The sequence below is a fragment of the Chionomys nivalis genome, chromosome 7 (genome assembly GCF_950005125.1).
Source record: "Chionomys nivalis chromosome 7, mChiNiv1.1, whole genome shotgun sequence".
NCBI classification, from domain to species: domain Eukaryota; kingdom Metazoa; phylum Chordata; class Mammalia; order Rodentia; family Cricetidae; genus Chionomys; species Chionomys nivalis.
In genome coordinates, this window is record NC_080092.1 from 18,832,917 (window position 1) to 18,848,141 (window position 15,225).

The following is a 15,225-nucleotide window of genomic DNA, read 5'->3' on the forward strand; positions in this document are numbered from 1 at the left end:
CGGCTGCTCAAAGCATGTGTCATTTATCGGCAGGCGACAGCAGAAGAAAAAATTAGATGATGTCTCTTTTCTGCTGTCTTATTTCCCCTCCTCCCTCTTTGCAAAGCATCCCTGTAGACTGCCCGAGTTTCCGTAGACCGTGGCTGTCTGCAATCTTCTTCCATGTATGTTTGAAGTCCTCAGTAGCCTATAAGGAGGTGGTATCAAAACCCAGCCTGTGAGCATCCATCCATCACAAATCTCTCTGCAGGTGAACTCGGCAAAGATGAGCGTAACCTACGGCACAAGCTCTTGGTTCAGGATCTTGTGCAGAGCGAGTTCCCGAGACGTGTCCCCAAGGGTGTGGACAGAGAAATGTGTCCTGGGGCTTCCGTTTTTTAAAAAATTTTTTCCCCATTTTGCATGATGTGTGTGCGTGCACATGCTGTAGCACATATGTGAAGGTCAGAGGGCAGCTTGTAGGAATTAGTTCACTTCTCCTTCCCTGCGGGTCCCAGAGATGAAATTCAGGTTGTTGGATCTGGTAGCAAGGTCCTTACCTGCTAAGCCATCTTGCCCATCTCATGTTTCTTTATGTGACAGAAGTGGAACCAACACCCACTGAACAATCCCAGTCATACAATGAACCATTCAATTAGATACCGTGCTGCCATTAGAAATGTTGGCATTGATGCACTTGGTAGAGACATAGACAGATGTTCTCAATATAGCATGTGAAAAATGGTTTAGAATAGACCTTATATTAGGTCATGTCGATAAAATGTATATGCTCTCTGCATAATTGTTAGCAGTGTTCATGGTCTGTGGTTGAATTTTTTTCCCCTCATTATTTGGGGGAGGGTTTCTTTTCAAACTACCAGGCATGTATATTTGTGTATCTGTGTATATACCTTCATGTCTGAAAAGAAACAGAGGAGAAGCAGTTGGACAGCCCCGTCTTCACCCATGCGTCCCCTTCCCACTGTCCTCCTTGAAGATGCTCCTGCAGCGTGTGGCTGCACGGAAATAGCCTTGCGGCTTGCAGTGTTTGGTGGAGCTGCCTCAGGTGCCTGGGGCTCAGATGGGTCTTTACGGATTGATTGCTCACTGAGATCCAAGCAGGCTTGAGGTCTGAAGGAAAACAAATGCACGTGTTTGGTCCAGCAAAAAATAAAAATGAAACCAGAGAACAAAACAATCCAAAAAGGCCTGCAGGGAAGGGAAGGAAATCGAGGCTCTAGAAGACACTTAAATCCTTGGAGAAGATTTGGGTTGGAGCCAGCAACACACCACACTCCGCATATCCACTTCAAAGCAGCCAGTGTGTTGGCATTTCTCAGTGCAGAATGAGGGGTGAGACCCCCATTTTGGATGGACTATGTGGAAATGCATAAGAGGTCCTCTTTCCCTATCAGAAAACCCAGTGACCAGGCTCAGTTCCAATCCCAAATGCTAAGAGCCGGGAACTTGGGCAAAAGGACTTCCTGAGAAGTGGGAGATTGAGCAGTGTTGACCTTGAGTTGGGAGGAATGTCTTGCGGGGGAGGGAGTAAGGGTCTTCTCTTTTCTCTGGGAAGTGCCAAAACTGAATGGGGTGTGGTGTGTGTAACAAATAGCCTGGAGTCTTGGCTGTGGCCTGGAGGTGTGAGACCACCCACAGTGCCCCCCCCCCCCAGGCAAGCTGCTCCCAGCCTAGTAACCTTTTCTGCTAACGTCCTCACTTGCAGAACAATGTACAGGCTTGTAACAGCCAGGGGCCTGAGACTAAACAGCCCCTCAAACACTTCTGGTGGGCAGCACCAGCAGCCTCCAAGGGTTTTGTTGTCGTAATGAGATGCAGAGAATGCGGTCTCGGTCTAACTGGTTTGCCTCTTCTCTTCTTGTTTAGAGATCTGAGCGAGAACCAGATCCAGGGCATCCCGAGGAAGGCGTTCCGCGGCATCACAGACGTGAAGAACCTGTAAGTGCTGTGTTTGTGGCTTTGGCGCAGATAGAGCTCCCTGAGCTCTCTGGCCAACATGGGAGTGAGGAACAAGAGGGCACATCAGCTGGCTTGGAAGGTGGCGAGCTTCACAAAGTCAGAGCCTGAGTGCACCAAAACGGTTTGACTGTGCTGCCAGCTAGCTTCTCCCAGGGCCCTCTGTGGCATGAGAGTCTGGTACAGGTGTTGTATGCAATTAGGAAAATGGAAGGGAGGGAGGGAGAGAAAGAAGGAAAGGTCTCATCATAGTATTCAACAAATTCAAGCACTGATGATGATGATGGTAGTGACGGTGGCGATGATGGTGATAACGTCATTGTTATAAACGGGCTGGTCTCCAACCTCTTATGAAATAGCAATTAGAACTTGTGTCCCAAGACCTTGGGGATATGAGTCCAAGGCCATTCGCACTGCACTCGGCTTTCATTTATTTGCTCTTCACATTTTATTTTAACATCACTATTGACTGACAAGATGTCAAGAAATCATAGGCAGGTCCCTGTACCAGCTCCCTAGCACTAACATTCTACGTCACCCTAGTCCCCTAGCAACACCAGGAAGTAGTTGACTTCAGTGTAGTTTATGGACCTGAGCCTTCAGACTTTAATTTCCCTTGCACAGAGCAAGTGTGAACAGCTCTGCACAGTTTTTACTATGGTCACACCCACACACTGTCACCATAGTTCAGAAGCAGACTTGTGTTCCAACGCTCCGTATTTGCACTGGCCTAATAACTGTGATCCTTTCCTCTGCGACAGCCACAGTTCCTGGGCCCCTGCCTTTAGAAGGTGTGTGCTTTCTGAGTCTTCGCCCACAAAGCTATTCCTCGGGTTCAAAGTAGTTTTGGAGACAGGCACAGAGATACCGCCTGAGTGAGCTGAGCAAGCCTGACTGCCTACCAGCCCCCTTCATTAGCTTCAATTCCATTTCAAGCGGTCTTGTAAGAGACTAAAAGGGGAGGGGAAAAAATCTACAACTGTCACTTTCCCCTGTAACAAATGGGGGGTTTTTCTTTGCTGACATAGTCTGGGAGCTGGTGATGGCTTCCAGATGCAGGCCATCTGCCTCCCCCACCCCTCACCCTGGGGGCCGGGGCTCTGTGAAACCTTTGGTGTTTAACATGCCGAGCACACAGAGGGCATGGACATCTTTGAAAGGTGAGGGACTGGGAGGTAGAGGTGACTTTGCAGGGCCTCTGGGACAAGGAGGATTCCTGCTCCTTCCTCTGGGAACAGGAAAGAGGAAGGCAGCGCAGGTGCGGCCGGAGCATGTGAAGACGTCTGTAGGCAGGTGTGGGCCTTACAGAAGACATAGCTTCTGAGATGGAGATGACAGGAGGCAACAGAGCCCTGTGTCTTACCCAGGGGTGGCACCTTCAGCTTTTCTAGCATTTTGTTTCTTGGATTCTAGAAACTGAGGACTGCCATGAATTCAGACCAACACATTGTCTTAATTAATATCCCAGGATGTCAGGACAAGCGAAAAACAGAGGGAGAGAGAGAGAGAGAGAGAGAGAGAGAGAGAGAGAGAGAGAGAATGACTACTAACCTGATGTCTACCAGCTTCCTGATGACTGAGCCCCAAGTTAACGTTTTTCCATATACAGAATGATCTGTGTGGGCCCGCGATGGTAATTTCACATGGATCAGTTAGCAGACATACCGTAGTCATGTATAAACAGGGCTGTGTGGCTGTCAGCTGCATTTCTCATCCTCAGCAAAGTAATCCGGTCCCACAGTGGTTCCTAGTAGGGGAGTTGGGGGAACTTTAACTTCCCCTTGGATATCTGTAACCTTGCAAAGGCCTCAGGAGTAAAAGCTTCCAAATTCCCAAGTCAGCCTAGCAACGCTCTGGGCCTGTCTCTAGACAGAGCAATACAAATACAGAACCAAACCAGCGTTCTTTATCTGAAAAGGCTTGGGGCCAAAAGTGTTCAGAATTTCAGGTTTTGTGGGTTTTGAAATGTTTATATAAGAGACATTGTAGACACAGGACACAATTCCAAACACAGAATTCATCTGTGTTTCATATGTATTCCACATGTACTGCCTGAAGGCCATTTACATACAATAGGTGGGTTTTTAAAAAAATTAAATTAAAAAATGGTGCATAAAACTGTTTTTAATATGTAATTTTCATGTGTAGTGTCCCAAGGACACACAGAAAGGTTCTCTACCTGGCTAGAAGATTTGACACCTGAACGCAGGTCTTCTCTCCTTGGGGTACATTCCTTACCTCCCTGCAGTCCTGGGAGGGTAACACACTCAAGGAAGAGTTCTTAAAAAGAAAGAAATGCAAACTAACGGCCGGTGGAGTCCTTTAGTCTCCTGTTCCGTGAGCAGTGTGCACATGAGCGAAACCTCTACGAGACCCAGAAGTGTATGTAATTCCTGTTCTGGTGGCTTACTGTGTGACGGGGACAAGAAAGATGCTCACTGAAGAAGAGGATGCTAAGTAAAATGCTGATAACACAAAAACTTGCAAATGAGTGTCTGGAGGAGGAGGACAATGGGTAACACAGCCTAGAGGTTAGGAGCATGGCTTGGCTGTCTGATAGAATTACACATGAATTCCATCTGTTTGGGTCCTGGATCTGTGACCTTTGGTAAATGCCTTGACACCTCTGAGCGTGGTTTTCTGCTTCTGTTACATGATGCTAATAATTGGACTTACTTCATAGGGATTTTGTGAAGGTTAATAAAATAATGCATATAGCAGCTCTGTTCAGTGCTTGGCACGAGAGGGTGTCTCCAGCCTTCTGCCTGCTGCTGCTGCTGCATTCCTTCATAGTTGTCATAGCGGCGCAGGCTGTATTTGCCTGCTTTCAGGTCCAGAGTCTTACAGCCAGGTAGAGTGCTCCTAATTGGAACCTTTCTGTCTACGTGACGCTTAGAATTCACAGGGTAAACTAGGCAGGCAGGGCAAACAAAGTATAGGGCAAAATTGGATAAGGGAGTGTGTCCAGGGACAGATACAGACACATCTCCTGAGGCTTTTTATCCTGTAAGAATATGGACAGTAAACTATGGAAGAAGGAAATGCCGGGCCAAGAGATGAAGTTCTCTCTGGTCCAAGGAGATAAGGGATGGAGCTTGAGAGGGGAGTAGAGAGATGAGGAACCCAAAGGAGGAGCCAGTAGGGACCACACCAATAGAACTTAAGTGTTTGGTGCATCCTTAGAGGCTGGGGAAAGAAGTGTAAGTTGAGGAGATCATGGCTCAGACAATACAGTGACAGCCAATTCTTATAGTCACTCCTCCAGGCATATAAGCATATGTCAACAGGATAAAATGTGAGCTCCTGATGAATACCGTTTGGGGGGCAAGCAGCGGAGAGTCATGTGTGTGGGCCTGTGAACTCATCTTCTCGGGGCTCCTGTTTCACCGAGACTGAAAATTCAGGAGGCGGATCTTGGAGGGTCACGACTTAGGTTGTCACTATATGGGGGTGTGCGGATATCCTGTCTCCCATGAACAGTGCTAACACCCCCCGACCTGTTCGCTAGAAAGTGGCGGAGTCTGACGTCTTGTTTTCTCCTTTCTGATTGAGGGAATTTGGCAAAGCCACACTACCTCTCTGGACTTTCTTGATTCCAGTATGAGGGAGGTAGAGCAAAGGATCCTATAATCCCAAGGGAAAATGCCACGTGGGTAATTGGAGGTACAGGACGGGAGCTGACAGTGCACCAAGGGTTGGCATCTGGGCAGAGGTGGTAATGAAGTAGAGCATTTAATTACGCATCTGGGGGCAGAGGGTGCACCTCAGTGGCAGAGTACATGATTCGCATTGCAAGGCCTAGGCTCTGTTCCCATCACCACTCTGAGGAGGAGGAGGAGGGGAAGGGAGCACGGACCCATGGTGATAGGAAACACTCTTCAGAAGTGAAGTTTGCACAAGACCCGTTAAAGTAGCTCTTCTGCTACACCCAGGTCACCTACACGGGCTTGTTGACCTTGTGAATCATGACTAGCCACGTTTCAGGCTCGTTGACTAGCAGCCTTGGCTTCAGTCTGTGTAAGAACAAGCTCTAAACCCTCCACACCATGCCGCGTGGCTTAGGAAACACACCGCGGTTGATCTATTACCTTGTGTAACATGGCCCGAAGACGAACCTACTAGAGTGTGATACAAATGATATGGGGAATGACAATTGACTGAACCTCTCTGTGACACTATGTGCTGCATTATGAGAAGATTTTTTTTTTAAAGTCAAAGACTGGATGGGGATTTTAAAAAAGAAAGTTCTGTAATGTTGAGATGAATTCACTTTGCTGACCCTCATGTGCCTTTCAAAATGAAAAAAAAGAAAAAAAAACAAAAACTTGTGACAACCCCATTTTCCAGATGATAAAATTAACTTCCCGCCAGTGTGTGTGTGATTCGGTAACAGCTGGCAGATAAAATTAAGGCTAAGACTTTGCAGCCACACTACACAGTTATACTCTGGCTAGCCATCCTTGAACTCCAGATAGGCTCTTGAATTTACCCTTATTCCTCCCCTTGCAGACATCCCAGCATCAGAAAGAATGCAGGGTAGCCAAATAAGCCACTCCGGAGGGCACCCGGGCAAAGAGAAAAGCATGTGACTTCCGTGGGTCTCAGAACAAAGGCAGCAGTGTCTGAACCCTATGGGACTGGGGAGCAACTGGCATGCTGAGGGACTTGGTACCCTGCCCCTCCTCCACCAGCAGAGAGAAGCCCCTAATCTGGTCCTCTAGAGAAAGCAGTCATTAGTCAGGGACTCCACTCCATACAGCCAGTGCATGCTGGATGTACTGTCTAGTCCCATTTTCCACAGGGTGTGTGGAAGGATAGGAGCTGCTAAACTGGAGGTGGGGGGTAGGGGACCAGACAGTTGCTCAAACAAACTGATCTGGAGGAAATCCCAGGGAGAAAGCCACCTGCGTGCTGTCATTCACGGGGCCAGTATTAAATACCTACTACCTACAAGCACTGTGCCGGGTTCTAAATAAAGATGCAGCAAGAAAGCAAGAGAAATCAGGAAGACACAGAGCCAAGGTAGAGAGAGACGGACTGGGGACTGAGATGACAAGCCACTACCCAGCGGTGAGAAGACCCAGCCCCCCCCCCAACAAATTGTCTTAAAAAGAAACGTCCCCTGGCCCCATCTTTCTCAGCAGTCGTGTTTCCCTCTGTTTTTCAGTTTCTATTTGTGAGGACTCTGTAGGACACGCATTCCAGAAGGGAAAATCAATAGCCCTGTCTCTGCCAGCTCGCAGAATTTGGAATTGACGGCTTGAAAACAAAGCCAAGCAGGCAGTCTTTGTGTTCTCTAGTTAGACCGCACTACAGCACAGCCTCCACCAGAGATTAATGAGAGCTGTCTCCACCCCACAAGAGGGAGAGGGAGGAGCAGGGAGGGACACTAGCCCCCATTCCTTGCTGGAATCCGTGTTGGCAGATCATCCTGTCACTGTACCTGGGCCAGCACCGGTACTCCTGATCACCCCCAACCCAAAGCTCTCTACGTGATCTATGTCCCTCGACTCACCTCACGCAGCCCTCCCTGGCCATTTCCAACCCTTAATCACCATGGTAGCATCCCTGCCCTGGGACCGATTGCACAGGATGCTGTGTTCTGGGACTCTTACACACCCACTCCTGATCCTCCAGGTCCAGCCCAAAGCTGCTTTCCCCAGACCCATCTGAGGCAGCTCCCCTCACCCTACCGCCCTCCATGTCTATCCCATTACCCAGCATGTTTCTTCAGAGCACCTATCAACCCCTGAAATTACCTTGCTCATTTGTCAACGTGTCCCTGCACGTTTCACAGAACCAGCTTGTATAGACACATTCTGCCTGTCTCCATCACCAAGATGTTCACAGTGGGTGGCGTGGTGGTTCATGGCAGAGGGTAAAGTTGATTGAAACCATCAAAGGCACAAACAAGTTTATTGTCCCACTAGTACCGGTGGATAGATATTACCTCCCAGAGTCCATGCACAAGTGTTCCCAGTGGTGAATGCAAAACTGATGTTACAAGAATAATAAGACCATCCTTGTACTTAAAGAGTTCACAGCTTAACATGAGGATGGACTTAGGGACTAGCATGTGTAGGACATGGCCAAGGGCTCTGCCCACCCAACACATCTATGACAAGGGAAACCTCAGCTGAGGGATTTCCTCCCTTGAGTTGGCAGATAGGCATGTCTGTGGGGCATTTGCTACAGGAGGGTCCAGCCCACTATGGGTGGCACCATCCCTAGCCAGCTGTGTCCTGGCTGTATAAGAGATAGCCGTATGTTAGCCGGGAAACATGCTAGTCAGCAGCTTCTCCTCATGGCTCCTGTCTCTGTTCATTCCTTAATCTCTGCTTTGGCTTTCCCTCAGTGATGTACTCTGTAAGCCAGATGCACCCTTCCCTTCTCAAGTTGGCTTTGGTCAGTTTTGTTGTTGTTGTTGTTGTTGTTGTGTTTTTAGCACAGCAACACAAACGCTGACAGGTTTCGCTGGGCATAAGGGAAAGGATGTGGAGAGGCAGGAAAGCAGTCGGATTCTGTCTCCACTCCAGAAGTGGCATGTATCAGCTTTGAAGGATGAGTAGGCGTTCACTCAAGACCAGGGTAGTCCCAACAGAAGGAACAAGGTATGAAAAAATCACCGAGCACACAGCAGGGTGTGGGAGAATCAATGCTTGTCAGAGAGGTGTGCCTGGAGCACACCCAACAAGAAAGGAAATAAGGAGATAAGTAAGGTTAGAGCAGGTAGCTGCCGGAGGGACTTGAACACCGGAAGCCAAACTGATGAAGGTTTTAAGAGAAGGAGCTTTTGTGAGATTGTCACTGAAGAAGACTGGCTCTGGAGTCAGTGCGGAGGGCAGATTTTTCCAGAAGGAAGTAAAGCTGGAGTGGCCAATACGGAGCTTTAGACAGTGATTCAGAAGTCATGGGCACCTGGTGGGGAAAGCGGGCGTGGGGGCTCCTGGGATTGACTTCAAGTGGAAGCTGAGGTGAACTTTGTGCAAGTTGCCTCCACAGATGCTGACCTGTGGGAACAATGCCTGTCCCTCGGGGGAGGGGGCTCTGCCTGAAGAGGGATTTGAGATTTACTGTAAAGGACAAGGCAGTACTTCCCAAAGACCCAAAGAATGGATCATCAGCGTTTTCTGCTGTGTGTTCCCTGGCGAGTGTGCTGGCTTCGGATCTGCTGCAGGAACTTACCTTCCTGTCCTCCCTCCCTCCCTCTCTCCCTCCCTCCATTCTTTCTTCCATCTCTCCTTCCCTCCCTCCCTCCTTCCTTCCCTCCCTTCCTACTTCTGTCCCTCCCTCCCTCTTTCCTTCCATCTCTCCTTCCTTCTTCCTTCCTTCCTTCCTTCCTTCCTTCCTTCCTTCCTTCCTTCCTTCCTTCCTTCCCCTTGTTTCTTCCTTTCTCTCTTCCATTTTTTTTCTATCCCCATCGCAATCATCACTGTGCCCTTCCTCTTGCCAGGCTCTTTCCAGGCTCAAAGTCAGTCCTAGAAATTAAACAGTGTTTTGTCCCTGCTCTGTAGCGTTTCTGTCCATGGAGGGAGATGGCGGTACAAAGAGCAGGTCAGTGTGATAGGTGCCTCTAGCACGTCCTATGTGTCCTGTGCCCAGCAGCGTGAGCGGCCCTTAAACACTGGCTGACAATAGAAGAAATAGTTAATTAGACTGGATCAGTCTGGAAAACACATGGTCCCGCATTTCCCGCAGGCAGTGGTGGTCAGTGCCCCCCAAACTCTGCGTGGAAGTTGCATGAAATCACAGCACAGCTTTGTGTACTTTATTGGCATCCTCTGCTGGCCTGTGTTTCCTCTCCTCCTCCTCCTCTTCCTTTTCTCCTTCTTTTCTCCTTCTTCCTCCTTCTTCCTCCTTCTTCTCCTCCTCCTCTTCTTCTTCTTCCTTCTTCCTCCTCCTCCTTTTCTCATATATTGCATCCTGATCGCAATTACCTCTCCCCTCCCCATACCTCCGCTGTTACCCATATCCACTCCCCGTTCATCTCCCCTCAGAAATGAGCAGGCCTCTGAGGGACATCACTCTGCACTTCTACAAACACCCTGTCCTCAGTTAGGATTGTGTACATGACCGTCCTCCCGTGGTCTGCGTGGTGTATAATAGCAGAGATCAAGTCTGACTTCCTGAGGTGGTTCTTTGCTCGCACATAGTAGGTGCACAGCAAACAGTGACTACTGGGTGAAAGAACGATTTTCAGCAGAGCCTCTCCTGTAAGGAGAACAGCCCTTCCTGGGAAAGCATGATTGTGTCTTAGAAGCAAAGAATCAAACCAAGGCAGCGAGAATAAGCCCAGAGAAGCCTTTGTGGTTTTCGGGATAATGGAGACCATTATTCTTGATCCAGCATTAAAATTTATTATCCAGGACAATTTTTCTGTGGGCCAAGTTTTTTTTTTTTTTTTTTTTTTTTTTTAAAAAAAAAAAAAAGAAAAGTCACAGATATTTAGCCCCCTTAAGCACAAAGTCCACAGGAAGCAGGGGTTTTAAACAAAGATCCAGGATGGAGTCCTGTCCCCCCACCTCTCCACCTTGCCAAGGAAGCATGGGGCCTGCAGGGGTCTTACGAGAATTTTGCTGTTGGACTGAGCCCCAGCCTAGAGGTTTTTAGATTTAATGTGAAATGAAAAGGCTTAAGAAGAGATGAGTATCCCTGTGGACCTCACACTTAGAGTCTGGTAACTCCGACCCTAGTCTTGTTGGTGTGAATTGAGTACACTGATTAAAAAGAGGAGCTTTAGAGCAAAAAAAAAAAAAAAAAATTTTTTTCCAATTCTAGATTTTTTTTTCTTGCTATTCGTGTACTTCGGACGAGTTTATTAACCATTCTGAGCATTTGTCTTCTGCTGTGTAAAACATTTTAAAAGAACTAGTGCAGAGTCAAGCCAGGAGGCTGTGCACCTCTCCTTTGTGAAATCCCGTACGGTCTATACAGCATCTTTGCATCGTCTTGTTCGGTTGTCGTCACAGCCTGACAAATGGGAACTTGGTTTTCCTTTAGACAGAGATGGAAATGGGCTCTGGGAGCTGTTTCCCGGCAAGAGAGCTGGTCTATTCAAGACTCGAAAAGGCTCCCAGAATAGTATGGGCACGGTTAATGCAGGACTGGAAAAGCTCTCAGTGCAGTGGCACGGATGAAGTCAGTCTTGAAAGAAACACTGGATCCCAATCATCTGGAAAAACTATCTTTTTGTCATTTATTTATCATTTTATTAACTTATTATTTATTAAGTAAATTAATAATTTTGGTATTTATTTATTATTTTATCAATTTATGATTTGTTTTATTAATAGACTATGTAATTCATATTTTATTCTTCCACTCACCCCTCATTCATTTTTATTATTTTTTTATTTATATGTTTATTGTGGGGGTTTTTTGAGATAGGGTTTCTCTGTGGAGCCCTGGCTATCCTGGAACTCTCTCTGTAGACCAGGCTAACCTTGAACTCAGAGATCCATCTGCCTCTGCCTCCTGAGATCTGGTGTTAAACGCATGGGTGCCACCTTGCCTGGTGGGGATTATGTCATTCTTGAGAACACCCTCAGGTGTCTATATAAAGACAGCAGAATATGTGAAGAATTTCCCAATCCTTGCATTCCTCACTGCCCCGAATGCACAAGGTGATTGCAGACTTGGTTACTAAGTCACTGTTTTCTAGTGAGGCTCACTTGATGTTGTGAATCCCACTTCTGGGGATGTGGACAGATGTGTAGCAGCGATCAATATCAGAGTGCATTCAATGCTCTAAAAACTCCCCATTCCTCCCACTCTTTCCATTACAGAACCCCAGAAATAGGTACTTCTAAAGTTCCCTTAAAATCCTTTTATGTTTTCACAGCCCTTCACAGTATATATATAGTTACATACGTAACTATTATGTATAGTTATATATTAAGTTTTTCAGATGGTTAAAACAGGAGTCTTAGGAGCTGGAACATTTGCTCAGGCATAGAGCAGGTCCCTAGCATACACGGAGCCTGAGCATTCAGAGTGAATCACCAGGAGAGCCAGGACTAGACCCAGTTTGAGTCACTGGCATTGAAATCTGTCTCTCAGCGATGACTAGTGATCTAAAGAACCTGCCAGGGCAGGGATGGAATTCCGTTTCCACTGAGATGGGCAGATGACAGATGAGAGCCATGCTTGCATTCAAACCCTGACTCTTGCAGCCATGTGATAAGCCTGTTATACAACTCTTTCTTTGCACCAGCTTCTAGGTGTTAACTGGAAATAATTTACACTCCTGGCGATCTTATGGAGAATGATCAGTTTTTCTGCTTTTATCTCATTTTTAGAGAATTAATTTAGCTCAGATTTTTACATCTAATGGCGGGATATTCCCTTCCCACATGAATACATACCAAAGAAAGTCATATCTGCAGAGCGCTGACCCCAAGACAGCCCTATCTTTAAAAACAGTTTTTATCTCCCCGCTCTCATTTCTTTCAGGGCACATGTCTCGTCCAGACCTATGACTTGTGATGGGTCAAAGGAAAAGACAGCCTGCTTCCTCATCCACCCAGTCCTTTTTCCTGTCACCATTGTGACATAGAAAATGCTGGGCGGTGGTGGCACATACCTTTAATCCCAGCACTCAGGAAGCAGAGCAGGTAGATCTCTGTGAGTTCAAGCCCAGGCTGATGGTCTACAGAGTGAGTTCCAGGACAGCCAGGGAAACATAGAAAAACCCTGTCTCAAAAAAAGGGGCGGGGGAGATGCTAGACGAGCTGGGGTGTAATAAACCTGGTGCAAATTGTGGCAGAGTGAGTCATACACACACACAAATACACACACACACACACACACACACTCACACCCCAAAACTGTCCACATCCTGATCTCTGAGTAAATGAGGTTTTTGTATATGGGATTAAACTCAGCATCTTGAAATGAATATATATTATCCAGAATCGTGAATGTGGGCTCAGCGTAATGGGAAGGATCTTTCAATGAGAAAAGGTGCATTCCAGAAGAGAGAGAAAAGGCCAAATGCCCAGGATGAGGACAGTCTGGATCTTAGACAGCCCCTCTCTACAAGGATTGTCCCCAAGACCCTCCAGCAGGAACATGGTGCTGTCCACCCCTCGATGCTAGCCCACTGAACCTCACATAGGCATTCTGAACTCCAGAACTGAGGAACTCAGGTTGTTTTACAACCCAATACCAATGCTGTCCTTCACTTGTCATTGACCCTTTGCCTCGGTTTCCTTATCTGTTAAACTGTTGGTGTATGGTCAACAAATTTTGAGTTTTGGTTTTAACACTTCAAAGATCCACACATGACAGTCATTTTGCCTTGATTAGACATTAGAGGTCAACGTGAGATTTTTGTTGAACAAAGAGTGTGGAGGCAGGGTAAATCACAGATTTATGTTCAGGCCTATTCAGATGGTTAAGTCTGATGGTTTTTAAAAAACTATCTTCCTCTGGGGAGAGACAGGTTTTGTCACGGAGGCAAAACCAAGCAGCAAAGTTGCCAGGTAGTAGAAAAGAGAAACAGGTTGTTCCAGGTCTCTGGTCACCTTATTGGGCTTGTTGTCTGTCACTCAACTCCAGGGTTGAGGAAGAAAGAGACATGCTGAATGCTCATGAGCAGGTGACTTTTCTGGAAAGAACCAAGGGCTTCACCCGTCTCAGGCACTACTAGTTAGAGATCTGCAGCCTAGTTAAGTTTAGCCCACTGGCCTGCCCCACCTCACTTCCAGCATTAGCCCTGGATAAACCACTGCATCTTGGGAAAGTGGCTGCTCCTTCACAGATCTGCCAAAGAAAACTTGACCGGCCGGGATCAAACTGCTCTTGCTGAGTGAATGAAGGAGTTGTGGCCTGTGCAGCCTCCCACACGTCAGCTTTTAGAAACTGTGATCTGGGTGCAGACATTGCTCAGGGGGCTCGTGATTCCCCTCTCTCCCCGGGAGCTGCTGTTTTGTAGCGGACTCTGGTAGAAAAAGCGACACAACCATATGCAGGGCCCTGCCATGCCAGAGTCAAGCCCCTTGGACCTGTAGCGAGTGTTCAGCCATAAATGAATGTTGTGGGCCTGTTCGTTTCCATGCTCAGCAAGCATTTGCGATTGTTAGCGGTCTCCTAGAACCAGTCTTCAGGCACAGGTGCCCAAACCTCAATGACTTTTAACTGCAGATGGTGAGTCCTTCTGCCAAGGAAGCCACCTAGCCAAACCATTAAGTGCCAGTGGCTAAGATTTGGCGTACATGGCGTGCGGTTGCTTCAGTGGCACATCTAAGAAGCTGCATCTGATTAGCATTCTGTTTTGGAAGCTGCAATCTCTTTGTTCTCATAGAGAGGATATGTGGAGGGGGGTTGGAGATGAAGTATTTGAGGTTCCTATGAAAACTCATAACTTAACCCCAACTATTTCTCTCTCTGCCTACCCTCCACACAGAATCAACAAAGGCAACCTAAGAAAGGGCAGTTCAGGTCAAACAGAATTATTCAGTCTTCTTGATCAGTTACGAGATCTTGTAGAGCTCTGCTGATTCTTTTTCACATCCCCCCAGTTAATCCCCATGACAGCCTTGTGACCATTCCCAGCTGACAAGTAATAAACCTATAAGGCATAGAAAGCCAAGCTATGTGTCCAGAGCTACAAAATTGGCCCATCTGGGGTTTGAACTCAAAGCTAAGTCTAGACTCTGTAACTGCAGCTGCTATGTGTAGTAGGAAGGCCGCTTGATCATTCTGGCCGTTCCGTAGCTCAGACCCGAAATAACCACACAGAAACTGTATTGATTAAATCACTGCTTGGCCTATTAGCTTTAGCTTCTTATTGGCTAGCTCTTAGATATTAATTTAACCCATTTTCATTAATCTGTGCATCACCACAAGGCCAGGGCCTACCAGCAAAGTTTCAGCATGTCCATCTCCGCAAGAGGCTCTGTGGCTTCTCCCTGACTCCACCTCCTTTCTTCCAGCATTCAGTTTAGTTTTCCCTGCCTAACTAAGTTCTTCCTTGCTATAGGCCAAGCCAGTTTCTTTATTAGCCAATGGTATTCACAGCATACAGAGGGGAATCCCACATCAGCTATGCTACACTACTAATGAACTCAAGGCATTCAGATACTGTGGACTAAACCCCACTTTTTTTTTTTTTGATTTTCGAGACAGGGTTTCTCCGTAGTTTTTGGTTCCTGTCCTGGAACTAGCTCTTGTAGACCAGGCTGGCCTCGAACTCACAGAGATCCGCCTGCCTCTGCCTCCCGAGTGCTGGGATTAAAGGCGTGAGCCATCACCACCTGGCCCTAAACC

General features: G+C 47.3%; 1 protein-coding gene across 1 annotated transcript in view; it reads left to right on the top strand.

The window, feature by feature from the left end:
• Slit3 (slit guidance ligand 3) overlaps positions 1-15,225 on the top strand; it is a 593,945-nt gene that overhangs the window by 388,078 nt on the left and 190,642 nt on the right. Inside the window, exon 5 of the mRNA XM_057774230.1 lies at positions 1,867-1,938. Coding sequence (XP_057630213.1) covers positions 1,867-1,938 — 72 coding nt within the window. The remainder of the gene's footprint in view (positions 1-1,866; positions 1,939-15,225) is intronic.